We start from the raw sequence: 13,928 nt of genomic DNA, 5'->3' as shown, positions 1-13,928 counted from the left end.
TCTTTTCTTCTTAGAGAATGTTGTCAGATGCAGCTGCCCGGCGTACGCAATATATCACAGACCTACAACCTTTATCTACTTGCCGCTTGGAGAAATGTTAAGTTGAGGTCAAGTTGATAGGGGGTAGATCAGAGTATTATTGACAGTCAATCTTTCTCAGAGCAATTAAGACTCCAATTTCTAGAAATGTTCAGGATGACATTTGTCTGGTTCTTGCTATTTACATGGGAATTAAAATCTGTACAGATGTCTAAAGAACTAAAGAGAAAAAAATGGGAACAAAGACAACATTGTAAGTCCTCAACATTGAAGGTTAGTTCACAGTTATTTCACAAATTTACTGTCTAATATTACCCAAACTCACACTTTTTTTTTTTGCTTTATTTGCTTTTCAGTATATTTCACATACACACTATTGCAAGCAATAATCCAAATCATTACTTTTATAACAAATCCGGGATGGTTAAATGAACTTCAATTTTTTAACTGTCCTATCAACAAAACATTTTATAAGTATTATTAATATATTTGATAATCCCACATGCATGTGTGTTTTTTAACTTTTTTATTTTAGACAGAGCACATGTGAGTGGAAGAGGGGGAGTGGGGCTGAGGGAGAGAGGGAAAGGGGGGCAGAGAATCTCAAGCAGGCCATACTCAGTGCTGAACCCCACGTGGGCCTTGACCCCATGACCCTGGGATCATGTCCTGAGCCCAAGTAGTCAGATGCTCAACCAATTGAGCCACCCAGGCACCCCACACATGTGTGTGCATTTTATAAAGGTGAAATAGCTGTGCCTTTGAAGTGAATTATTTTTCTTCCCAGAGCCCCTATACTACCTTCTTCGTCTAAATTTTCCCTTGAATTCTGCCTTCTCCTAAGAAAATATTTGGTTATTCTTTTCTTTTACCCTCTTTTTCCCTCAGTGGATTACTATTTCCACATTCAGTAATTGTGTGTGTCCTTATCTTTTAGCATTAACAGTTATGCCACCTACTCACTAGTTAATCCTTTCACTTGATCTCAAAAGAACCAAAGAACCATTTTCCCTTTGTTTTGTAAATAAATAAAATGACTGATTATGACCCATTAATTCCATTGCTAGGTATCTACCCAAGAGAAATGAAAACATATCCACACAAAGACTAGTGTAAGAGTAATGGAAATAGCATTCTTTTTAATAGCCAAAAACTAGAAACAGCCTAAATATCTTTCAACAAGGGAATAGATGAACAAAACGTGGTATATCCACCTCATAAAATATTATTTATCCTTAAAAATTACTGAAACACTGGTACATGCTATAACATAGATGGACCTCAAAAATACTATGGGAAGTAAAAAAAAAAAAGCAAAACCCAAAAGTTCATATATTGCATGATTCTGTTTGTATGAAATGTCCCCCCCCCCCAAAAAAAAACACCCCAGTCTACAGAGATAGCAAATTAGTGGTTGCCTGGGACTAGGAATGGGAATGGGAAATGACTGCACAGGAGCAAGAAAAAATTTTTGTAGTGATAGAAATTTCCTATTATCAGACTGTGGCGATGGTCAGATAACTGTAAAGTGTACTGAAAATCACTGAATTGTATAGTTAAAACAAGTGAATTTTATGGTATACTTCAATGAAGCTGTTAAATTTTGTGTTCTATTGTATACTTATAAAAGACTAATGTAACATATAGATAAGTCATACATAATAACAAAAACATTGGACCCATTATACAATTTAAGAAATAGAACATTTCCTATGCTGGTGAAGGTTACACTGTCTGCTCCTCCTCTAAACCCTTCTTTCACCCAAGGTAAACATCATCCTGCATTGTGTGTTCAGCATTCCTTTGTTTCCATATGTTTTATACAGATCTCTAACAATACCTTGTTCACCTCTGCCTATTCTTGAGTCTTATAGAAATGATATCAAATTGTATCCTTCTGCAACCAGCTTTTTATGACCATATTTATCCATTCTCTATATGATGAACATTTGTGCTGTTTCTAGTTCTTTGCCACTGCTATTACCACCAGTGCTGCTACCTGAATTCTTTTCTCTTGGACACGTGCAAGAGTTTTTTTAGGGCAGTGTTTCTCAGATTGTAATTAACATTCATATCAACTGGGAATCTTGTTAAAATGCAAATTCCAATTCAATAAATCTGGATGGGGCCTGAAATTCTGCATTTCTAGCAAGCTCTAGATGGTACAATTGCTACTGGTTAGCCAACTACACTTTGATTAGTAAGACAAAGATATATACTTAAACATACAATTGTGTGGGGCGCCTAGGTGGCTCAGTGGGTTAATCATCTGATTTCAGCTCAGGTCATGATCTCACAGTTTGTGGGTTGGAGCCCTGCATTGGGCTCTGTGCTGACAGCTCAGAGCCTAGAGCTTGCTTCAGATTCTGTGTCTCCCTCTCTCTCTGCCCCTCCCCCACTCACGCTCACTTCTCTCTCTCTCTCTCTCTCTCTCTCTTTCTCAAAAAATAAACATAAAAAAATAGAATTGTGGAGACTTTGATTACACTTATCTTTGATTACACTTACTCAAGATAATGAAATATTGTTTTCCAAAATGATGGTGCAAAATACACAGTAGCTGTTTCAGGGAATACCCATAATTTCTGATTTGATATTGTCACGCTTAAACAGAATCAATATTTTTCCCAACTTAGTAGTTGTAAACAGGTATCATGGTCTTAGTTTGAAATTCCCTAATTGTTAATAAGGTTGGACACATTTTCATATGTTTATCAATCATCCTTGAAGTGCCTGCTCATGTTTTTAGCTTATTTTTTCACTATTGTGTACATATATTTTTCTTATTGATTTGTGTAGGATTTATTTATATATTTTAAATTGTAATGCTCTTTCATTTATATGTGTTTTTAGTGTCTTCTTCCTTGTCTTTGCTCTTTTGAAAGTGTGTTTGGTGTACAGAGTGTTTCCCTTTTTTTTTCTTAAGTTTATTTATTTATTTTGAGAGACAGAGAGAATGTGCACGCAGGCAGGCACATGCACACACACACGAGTGGGGAAGGGAGAGAGAGAGAGAGAGAGAGAGAGAGAGAGACAGAGAGAGACAGAGAGAGACAGAGAGAGAGAGAGAATCCCAAGCAGGCTCTGTGCTGTCACACAAATGTGGGGCTCGAACCCACAAACTGTGAAATCATACCAGAGCCAAAGCCAAGAGTTGGACACTTAACCAACTGAGTCACCCAGGCACCTCTGGAGTTCTTCCTTTTCATCATCGTTTGCATCAGTCTTTTTCTGTATGGTTAGTGCTTTTTCTGTCTTAAGAAATACTTCTCAATCCAAACGTCCTAAGGTAGTCTGCTCTATTTCCTTCACATTTAAATCTTTTGTTTTGTTTTGTAATTTTAAAATTGAAATGTTATTCACATACCATGAAATTCACCTCTTTTAAGTGACTTTTAGTATATTCACAAAGTTGTGCAACCATTACCAGTATCTAATTCCAGAACATTTTCATCACCACCAAAAGAATTAATAATATCTTTCCATTCTGGAAATCCCATCCCTCCACCCCCTCTAAACCCCTGACAACTAATAACAGGTCCATAAATTTGCCTATTCTGACATTTCATTTCATATAAATGGAATCATACAATATGTATTATTTTGTGACTGGATTCTTTCACTTAGCATAATGTTCTCAAGGTTCATCTATTATTCCTTTTAATGGCTCAATGACATTTCATTGTATGGATATAACACATTTTTGTTTATCCACTCATCAGTTGATAGACATTTGGGTTGTTTCCATTTTAGAGCTATTATTCATTAAGATTCATTATTATTCATAATAATCATAATGAACATTCTTGTACAAATTTCTTTTTCTTCTTGTACAAGTTTTTGTGTGGACATGTTTTCATTTTCTTTCACTTATCATTTTATTTTATTTCAAATTCCACCTAAGAGTGGAATTGCTAGGTAGCATGATAACCCTATGTTTAACTTTATGAGGAAATGCCAGACTGTTTTCCAAAATGGTTGCACCATTTCATATACCCACTAGCAGTGTATGAAGGTTCTGTTTTCATGCCCTCACCGACACTTATTATTATTGGTCTTTTTTGTTATAGACATACTAGTGGGTGTGAACTTATACTTCATTTTGGTTTTGATTTGCATTTGCCAATGAAAAATGATGTTAAGCATCTTTTCATGCACTTATTGGCCATTTGTATATCTTCTTTGGAGGAATGTCTATTCAAATTCTTTGTCCATTTTAAATTGATTGTCTTTTTATTTTTGAGTTGTAAGTGTTCTTTATAAATTCTAGATACTAGACTTTTATCAGATATATGATTTATAAATATATTCTCCCATTCTGCAGTTTGTCTTTTCACTTTCTTTTTTTTTTAATGTTTATTTTTGAGGCACACACACACACACACACACACACACACATAAAGTGGGAGCGGAGAAGGGGCAGAGAGAGAAGGCGACAGAATCCAAGGCAGGCTCCAGGTTCTGAGATGTCAGCACAGAGCCCAATGAGGGTACAAACCCATGATCTGTGAAATCATGACCTGAGCCGGAGTCAGACACTTAACCCGACTGAGCCACCCAGGCGCCCCTCTGTCTTTTTACTTTCTTGATGGTATCCTTTGAAGCACAAAAGTTTTTAATTTTAATTAAATTGAAGTCCAATTTATCTATTTTTTTCTTTAACTGTTGGTATTTTTGGTGTCATATCTTGGAAACCTTTAATCCAAAGTCAATGAAGATTTACATCTATGTTTTCTTTTAAGAGTTTTATAGTTTTAGGGACACTTGATTGGCTCAGTCAGAAGAGCATGTGACTTTTGATCTGGGGTGATGAGTTTGAGCCCCATGTTGGGTGTAGGGATTATTTAAATAAAAATGAAACTTGAGTGAGGGACTGTCAGGGCCCAGACTTGTCCTCCACCCGCAGCAGCCATGAGCACCCCAGCAGTGCCCCGGGAGCTACAACTGCCCCCGAGTCAGAGGGCCCAGCCCGAGTTCAGAGAAAAAGAAGACAGAAACTCAAGGAACATATGTTAAAAAGAAAAACGTTTTTTGCATACAAGGAGGAAAATCACATATCCAGTAGAGACCAGAAAGTGATGACCTCTGAGGGCCAGGTCCATGAAGAGACAAAAGTTCTGAAATTTAAAACAAAAATGGCTGGTAAAGAAAATGTCAGTAGACCTCCCAGGAACAAAAATAATATAACAATGGAAAATAACTGTATTCCTTTAAGGCCTTCTAATGAACTAACCAATTCAACTATAGCCATTGATACACCTAATTCTGAGGATAATAATCAAACTGGGCAGTTGGTACCAATTAAAGATGACCCTCCAGGTCAACACATGACATTAAGCCAAGTGTTTCATCTTAAAAACAACAATAAAAAGAAACAAACAATGACAGAAAAACCAAAGCAAGATGCTAACATGTCCAAGAAGCTTGTGCTTGGATCTTACCGTGGCCAAATTGTTCAGTTTAAGATGAATTCATTTGGAAAGCCTCTACAAGTCAGAGATGAGAGTTCTGCAGCAATAAAGAAACTTTCGACTACAGTCCCTAAAGCTACAGAGCCTCTGCGCACAAACAGCAGCAGTGTGACAGTGAAAAGCGATAGAGCCTCTAAAGTGACGACTACCACTAAACTTGTGAGCACTACAATTCAGAACAGACAGCTTCTGCGACCTCCTATTAGAAGTCACCACGACAATGCTCAGGACGCTGTGAGACCAGGCATTGGTAGAAGCTCAGCCAACGTTACGATTCAGAAAGGGCCTCTTGAGAAAGAGTACAATTAAACACAGTTTCATCTAGTGCCAAAACTGGTTCTCAGGATATAGAAAGAAAGAAGACACTCACAAGAAGTGTGAAGTCTGAAATCGTAGCCAGGCCTGTTTCAATTCCTAACACCAAACTGATAGAAAAGTCGAAAAACGTTGACCCTCGCAGGCATACAATAGCAAAAACAACTATTGTTAGAGCAGCTCAGCCCAAAGAAACAGCAGAAGAGAGAAAAGCTCGTCTGAGTAAGTGGAAAGCTGGCAAAAGGAAAGTCCTGAAAAGGCCTCCTAGCTCAGGAGTTACCCAGCCTGAGCCTGAAGGGCAACATGAAAACCCAGTTGGGTCTTTTTGGACTACCATGGTAGAAGAAGATGAACAAAGATTATTTACCGAAAAAGTGAACAAGACATTTTCTGAATGCCTACACCTGATTAGTGAGGGATGCCCAAAAGAAGAAATATTGGTCATACTGAATGACCCGATTAAAAATATTCCAGATGCCAAAAAGCTTGTTAAATATTGGATATGCCTTGCACATATTGAACCACTCACAAGTCCTATTGAAAACATTATCACAATCTATGAGAAAGCCATTCTGGCAGGCGCTCAGCCTATTGAAGAGATGCGACATACCATTGCAGATATTCTGACAATGAGGAGTGAAGAAAAAGTTAAATACGGAGAAAATATTGAGGAGGCTTGTGCAACCAAGGAATACATCCATGAAGTCAGCATTGAAGATAGAGGGGTTAATCTAGAGTCAGGAAAACCAGAAATGGAAAAGAAAACTAGAAATGTGGTATTTCAAGATGATGAAAAAAAGCAAGATGACAAAACAAAAAATTCAACCAATGATGTTAAAACCCCCCCCCGTACAGAAATCAGGGGGAGTTGCTTAATTAAATATAATGTGTCTACTACACCATACCTACAAAGTGTAAAAAAGAAGATACAGTTTGACAATACAGATTCTACATTTAAAGAGCTAAAGTTTCTAACACCAGTGAGACGTTCTTGCCGTATTCAAGAGAAGACTTCTAAATTGCCAGATATGTTAAAAGACCATTATCCTTGTGTGTCTTTATTGGAACAATTAACAGAGTTGGGAGGTGAAACTGATGCTTTCGTATGCCGTCCCAATTCAGCACTATGCCTGATGTTCTCAGAGCCTGGAACAGCAGAAGAGAAATAAAGTGATGATGAGAAATGGGGGGGGGAATGAAACTTAAAAAAAAAAAAAGAGTTTTATACTTTTAGTTCTTACAGTTAAGCCTTTGATCCATTCTAAGTTAATTTTCATATATGGTGTGAGATAGTCTTTAAACCAGCTTGAAATAGTTTTCGTGTATGGTGTGAGATAGAAATCCAATTTCATTTTTTCCTTATGGTTAATCCATTGTTCCAGCACCATAAACTGAAGAATTCCTCCTTTTCCACAGGTCTGCCATCTCATCTGTTTAGAAATCTAGTTCTGGGCACTAAATAGTGCCAGATAGTCTATTTGTCTGTCACTGCGCTAATCTCACATTATCTTAATTACTTTATAGGAATTCTGGATTTTGAGAGGACAAGTGTCTTCAACCTCATTCTTTTTGTTCTTGCCCTTTTGTTCTTTCATATAAATTTGAGAATCTGCAATTCAATCTCCTTAAAAAAGTCCTGTGGGGGCGCCTGGGTGGCTCAGTCGGTTAAGCGGCCGACTTCAGCTCAGGTCATGATCTCGCGGTCCGTGAGTTCAAGCCCCACGCTGGGCTCTGTGCTGATGGCTCAGAGCCTGGAGCCTGTTTCAGATTCTGTGTCTCCCTCTCTCTGACCCTCCCCCTTCCATGCTCTGTCTCTCTCTGTCTCAAAAATAAATAAACGTTAAAAAAAAAAATTAAAAAAAAAAAAGTCCTGTGGGCATTTGGTTGAAATTGCATTGAAACTATATTTTCAGGGCGCCTGGGTGGCTCAGGTCATGATCTCACAGTTTTGTCAGTTCGAACCCCGCATCTGTCTCTGTGCTAGCAGCTCGGAGCCTGCTTGGGATTCTCTCTCTCTCCCTCTTTCTCTGCTTTTCCCCTGCTCACATTGTCTCTGTCTCTCTCAAAATAAATAAATAAATAAACTAAAAAAAACCCCAAAAACCTGTATTTTCAATACTGTATCTAAAGATTCTTTGAGGTTTTCCATGTAGGTAGTCATATCACCTATGAATAATGATGGTGTGTTTGCCTGTCCAATTTTCTGTCTTTTACCTTTTCCTTGTAGAATCTGGCCAGACTTTCACTATCTGTTGAAAAGAAGCCATAATCGTGGGCATTCTTATCTTGTAACTGATTTTAAAAGGAAGATGCCTAATGTTTTTACTTTTTAGAAATTATACATATTCTCAATTGCCTCATTTATATCATAAATTCTTTATTTTTTTACAGTTTGTTTGAATCAAGTTCCAGATATTACCATCAAAAATTTTTTCACGCAATTTGCTTGTTGAAGAAAATGGGTTTATTTCTTGAGCCAGTTTTAGTAAGTTCTATTTTTCAAAGAATTTGTCTATATCATTTAAGTTTCAAATTAATTGGCAAAAAGTTGTTCAGGGTATTCTCCTGCTTTAAAAAAATGTCTGTTGGGGCACCTGGGTGGCTCAGTCGGTTAAGTGTCCAACTTCAGCATGGGTCATGATCTCAAGGTTCATGAGTTTGAGCCCTGCATCCGGCTCTGTGCTGACAGCTCAGAGCCTGGAACCTGCTTCAGATTCTGTGTATCCCTCTCTCTCTGCCCCTCCTCCACTCACACTCTGTCTCTCAAAAATAAACATTAAAAATTTTTTTTCTTAAAAAAAGATCTGTTGTATCTATAATTAGGTGCTCTCTTTTTAGTTTAGTTTAGTTTAGTTTTGTTTTGTTTTTGGAGTAAGCTCCACACCCAATGTGGGGCTTGAACTCACAACCCTGAGATCAAGAGTCAGATGCTCTACCAACTGAACCACACAGGTGCCCCCTTTTCTTTTAAAATATTGTGTATTTGTACTTTCTTTTTTGAGCAGTCTTATTAGGAGTTTGTCAATTTTATCAGTTCTTTTATTTATTTTATTTTATTTTTTAACATTTATTTATTTTTGAGAGACAGAGCATGAGCAAGGGAGGAGCAGAGAGAGACACACACACAGAATCTGAAGCAGGCTCCAGGCTCTGAGCTGTCTGCATAGAGCCCCACATGGGACTTGAACTCACAAACTGTGAGATCATGACCTGAGCTGAAATCGATGCTTAACCGACTGAGCCACCCAGGCGCCCCTAAGTTCTTTTAAAGAATGACGTTTATTTTGTAATGTTTTGCTCTGTGCTTTTATCTTTATTAACTCCTTTCTACTTTTTTAGTACTTATTTTCTTTTTCTTTATTCTTTTATTTTTTTTCTTTTCAAATTTTTACTTAAATTCTAGTTAGTTAACATACAGTGCAATATTGGTTTCAGGAGTAGAATTCAGTGATTCATCACTTACATAGAACACCCAGTGCTCATTATAACAAGTGACCTCCTTAATCACCCATCTAGCTTCCTTAATCCCCCAACAATGTCCCTCCATCAACCTTCAGTTTGTTCTCTATCTTTAAGAGTCTTTTTTCCTCCCTTTCCATATGTTCATCTGTTTTGGTTCTTAAATTTACACATATGAGGGAAACCATATGGTATGTGTCTTTCTCTGACTGACTTATTTTGCTTAGCATAATATACTCTAGCTCCATCCACGTTGTTGCAAATGGCAAGATTTCATTCTTTTTTATGGTTGAGTAATATCCTGTTGTATACATATAAACATATATATGTACATATATATATATATATACATATATATATATATACCACATCTTCTTTATCCATTCATCAGTTGATGAACATTGGGGCTTTTTCCATAGTTTGGCTATTGTTTATAATGGTGCTGTAAACATTGGGGTGCATGTACCCCTTTGAATCTATATTTTGGTATCCTTTCGGTAAATACCTACTAGTGCGATTACTGGACTGCAGGGTAGTTCTTTTTTTTTATTTTTATTTTTTAATATTTATTTTTGAGAGAGACACAGAGTGGGAGTGGGCAGAGACAGAGTGGGAGGGGCAGAGACAGAGTGGGAGGGGCAGAGACAGAGGGAAACACAGAATCCGAAACAGGCTCCAGGCTCTGAGCTGTCAGCACAAAGCCTGACGCGGGGCTGGAACTCACAAACTGCAAGATCAAGACCTGAGCTGAAGTTGGACGCTTAACCGACTGAGCCACCCAGGCGCCCCAGGGTAGTTCTATTTTTAATTTTTGAGGAAACTCCATACTGTTTTCCAAAGTCGCTGCACCAGTTTACATTCCTACCAGCAGTGTAAGAGGGTTGCCTTTTCTCCACATCCTTGCCAACATCTGTTGTTTCATGTGTTGTTAACTGTAGCCATTTTGACAGGTGTGAGGTGGTACCTCATCATCATTTTGATTTGTATTTCCCTGATAATGAGGGATGTTAAGCATCTCTTCATATATCTGTTAGCCATATATCTGGATGTCTTCTTTGGAAAACTGTCTATTCATGTCTTCTGCCCATTCTTAACTGGGTTATTGGGTTTTTGGACTTACTTTCTAATTCTTTTTTTGGACTTAAGTCAACTTTCAGCCTCTCTTGTATTCTAATAGTAGTATTTAATGAAAAAAATTCTTTTGAAGTACTGGTTTCATTGCATTCCTTAGATTTTAATATGTAGATCTTTCATTTTGGGTCACTCTTAACTACTTTAACATTTTTCTATTAACATGTCTTCTTTCATCCATGATTTAATTACAAGTGTTTGTAAATTTATAAACATGTGTTTTTTGCTTGTTTTGCTTGTCTTTTTTGGAATGACTTTCTAATGAAATTCCATTTTGGTTTGGGAATGTCACCTGTATGGTAGAAAATCTTTGGACATTGTTTAGATTTGCTTTGCGACTTAGTCATTTTTTATGTTTCAGGAGTTCTGTAAGAAAATATGTAATCTATAATAATTGATTGAAGAATGTATATTGAAATATATATGTATATAATACATAACTGCCATTAAATCAAGCTTAGTTGTTTTGTTCATATCATCCTTATCTTTTCTAAATTTTCATCTGCTTGATCTAGGGCACACAAAGTTTTGAATATTTATATTTTCCTAGTGAATTCAACCTTTTATTTTGTAGTGATTTTTTTTGTCAATGATAATGCTTAAAGTCTAATTTATCATCAATATAGCTATATCAGCACTCTTTTCGTTGGTATTTATCTGGTGCATCTTTTCCATCTTTTTTATTTTCAACTTTTAAAGATCCTTAATATTTTAAGTGTATCTCTTGTAAATGGGAATATTTTTTTTTTATGTTTATTTATTTTGGGGGGAGAGACAGAGTGAGAGTGGGGGAGGGGCAGAGAGAGAGGGAGACGCAGAATCTGAAATGGGCTCCAGGCTCTGAGCTGTCAGCACAGTGCCCGATGCGGGGCTCGAACCCACAAGCTGTGAGATCATGACCTGAGCTGAAGTTGGGCACTTAACCGACTGAGCCAACCAGGTGCCCCTGTAAATGGGAATATTTTTTTATTAAAATTACAATCTCTGGCTTTCAACCAGAAAATTACTTTATAGTTTCACTTCTATTAATTGTATATATGAAATTATTTCTACTTTCTTGCCTTAGTGCTTTCTTTATTTCCTGCTTTTTTATGCTGATCTAAGCGGTTTTTTTCTTTTTTAAAAATTGAAGTGTATCTTTCCTTAGTTCATTCTTCCTTTCAGCTGATTTAGAAGTTATACACAATGTTACTTTATTGATTACTCTAGAAATTTTAGCTTGCATACTTATCTTGAAGTCTTAAATCAATTTATGTTTTAGCTCTCTGCCCAAAGGAGACCTTAGAATTCTGTGCCTCCATCCACCTCTTGACTTATACCCTTTTGTTGTCTGGTGTGATTTTTAAAAAAAAAATTTTTAATGTTTTATTTATTTTTGAGAGAGAGTGAGAGAGAGAGAGAGAGAGAGAGAGGGAGAGAGAGAGAGAGGGACAGAGCATGAGCAGGGGAGGAGCACAGAGAGGGAGACACAGAATCCGAAGCAGGCTCCAGGTTCTGAGCGGTCAGTATAGAGCCCATCGTGAGGCTTGAACCCACAAACTGTGACATCATGACCTGGGCTGAAGTTGAACACTTAACTGACTGAGCCACCCAGGCACCCCTGTCTGGTGTTATTTCATGTAATGTTTTTTTTTAGAAAATTGACATGTTAACAATTTTTTGTTTGTCTTTCCTTCTTATATGTCAGACTTTCAGACTTTCTCTCTGAGGTAATTTTTCTTTCTGAACAATAATTTTGCTGGGGACTCAATTCTATGTTGATGGTTATTTTCTGTCAGCATTCTGAAGGTATGACTGGGTTTTTTTTTTATTATTTTTTTAATTTTTATGTAAGCTCTATGCCCAACATGAGGCTTGAATTCACAACCCTGAGACCAAGAGTCACACGCTCTACCCAACTGAGCCAGCCAGGCACCCCAATCCATTGTCTTTTTTATTTCCATCGTTCTGTTGAGGAATTTGTTTTCAGCTTAAATGTCTTTTCTCCGTAGATAATTGCAAATACCCAGGATCTAACCCAACTCTACCACTTATTTGTTACGTCTGTCACTTTGGCATGTCACTTTGATTCCCTAGGTCTCAATTTCTAATTGTGGTGAACATGAACACAGAAAATGTATATGAAAGCATTACCTAAATGCTTATTATTATTTACTCTTGCCTGGCTAGTTTTACCATCTTGTTCACTTCCTCCTACCACTGGAAGTAGTTGGAATGAGAGAAATGGATCACAGGATTTCATAGCAAAGTTAGAAATGAAGAAAGAAGGCCAAGGATTCTGAGAAGGTTAAGCTTCTGCAATAGGATCTAAGATGTCAAATAGGAGTAGAGCTTTTCTATCCCATTCCCACTGCTACTGCCTTCCTTCAAATTCTTATTATCTCTTGCCTAGATTATTACACCCTTGTCATTTTTCTCGTCAGGTTCTTAGCCCTATTTTACCCTCCATATATTGCCAAAGCCAACAATCTAAAATGCAGGTATTAGTACTTCCTTGATTAATATCTTGTGGCAAGTCCCTCATATTGCAATGTCCCAGATTAGGTTAAATACATGGAATATGTGTCCCCAGAATGTCTCTGTCACAAAAGTAGTAGACACAATTTGTTAGGGTAAGTAGACAATGGTGTTTACATCAGATCACTAGGTTCATACCCAGTCTTCTAGTTAACAATTGTGAGGACTTGTAGCAAATTGTTTAACAAATGCACCGGAAAACAGAGGTAAAAATAGTAGTACTTCAACAGGTTGTGAATGCATGCAGTGGCACCCAAATAAATGCTCAGTAAATGTTGTCTGTGGGGCGCCTGGGTGGCTCAGTCAGTTAAGCCTCTGACTCTCGATTCTGACTCAGGTCATGACCTCACGGTGGTGAGATCCAGCCCCAACATCAGGCGCTGCTCTTCCAGCATGAAGCCTACCTGGGATTCTTTCTCTCTCCGCCTCTCCCACTCTCACTCTCTCGCTCTCAAAATAAAACATTAAAAAAAAGTTGTCTGTTATGCTGTGCTTTATCATATTCTAATTTCTGTCCTCCCCACTTAGCTGTAAGATTGATATATGTTAAATATTATTTATATTATTATTGAGGATGACATTGTAATTATTACTTCTCAGTGTCTCAAATACACCTCCAATAAGTTCATGGTTGAAAGTGCCTTACTCTTTGCTTACCTAGAGGCTTGCATAGTATATGATACTCTGTTATTGCTGTAATTGAGCCACAGGCAGGATCAAGAAGCTATTGTTTCTGCCATGGCCTAAGGTGAATGGTGTTAGTTGCACTGTTCTCGGGAGTCATGAACTTGCCCTTACTCTTGGCCAAGAGTAACCATAACTGGCTTTTTAGGTCATTATATTACTGATTCTGATTCTTCCCTTTTCCACCTATCCCCGAATTAATTGTGTTTCACAAGAGAAAACGAATACTATTATTACTAGTACTACTACTACTGCTACACCCACATAGCCACACCCGCCCCCTTGTGAGTAATCACAGGCTCATGGGTATCG

The 13,928-nt window shown here is 37.4% G+C and overlaps 1 protein-coding gene across 1 annotated transcript; it reads left to right on the top strand.

Moving 5' to 3' along the window:
- Window positions 1-4,909: 4,909 nt before the first annotated feature.
- On the top strand, window positions 4,910-7,013 carry LOC131504308 (cytoskeleton-associated protein 2-like). Its single transcript, XM_058716420.1, is given in 3 exon segments — window positions 4,910-5,020; window positions 5,023-5,808; window positions 5,811-7,013. Coding segments are annotated over 3 exon segments (2,040 nt in total). The 5' UTR covers window positions 4,910-4,950; the 3' UTR covers window positions 6,995-7,013.
- Window positions 7,014-13,928: the final 6,915 nt, after the last annotated feature.

This window comes from Neofelis nebulosa, chromosome 2 (genome assembly GCF_028018385.1).
Source record: "Neofelis nebulosa isolate mNeoNeb1 chromosome 2, mNeoNeb1.pri, whole genome shotgun sequence".
Lineage (NCBI taxonomy): Eukaryota > Metazoa > Chordata > Mammalia > Carnivora > Felidae > Neofelis > Neofelis nebulosa.
Note: the sequence above shows the minus strand (reverse complement) of the source record. Positions and strands in the feature narration are given on the sequence as shown.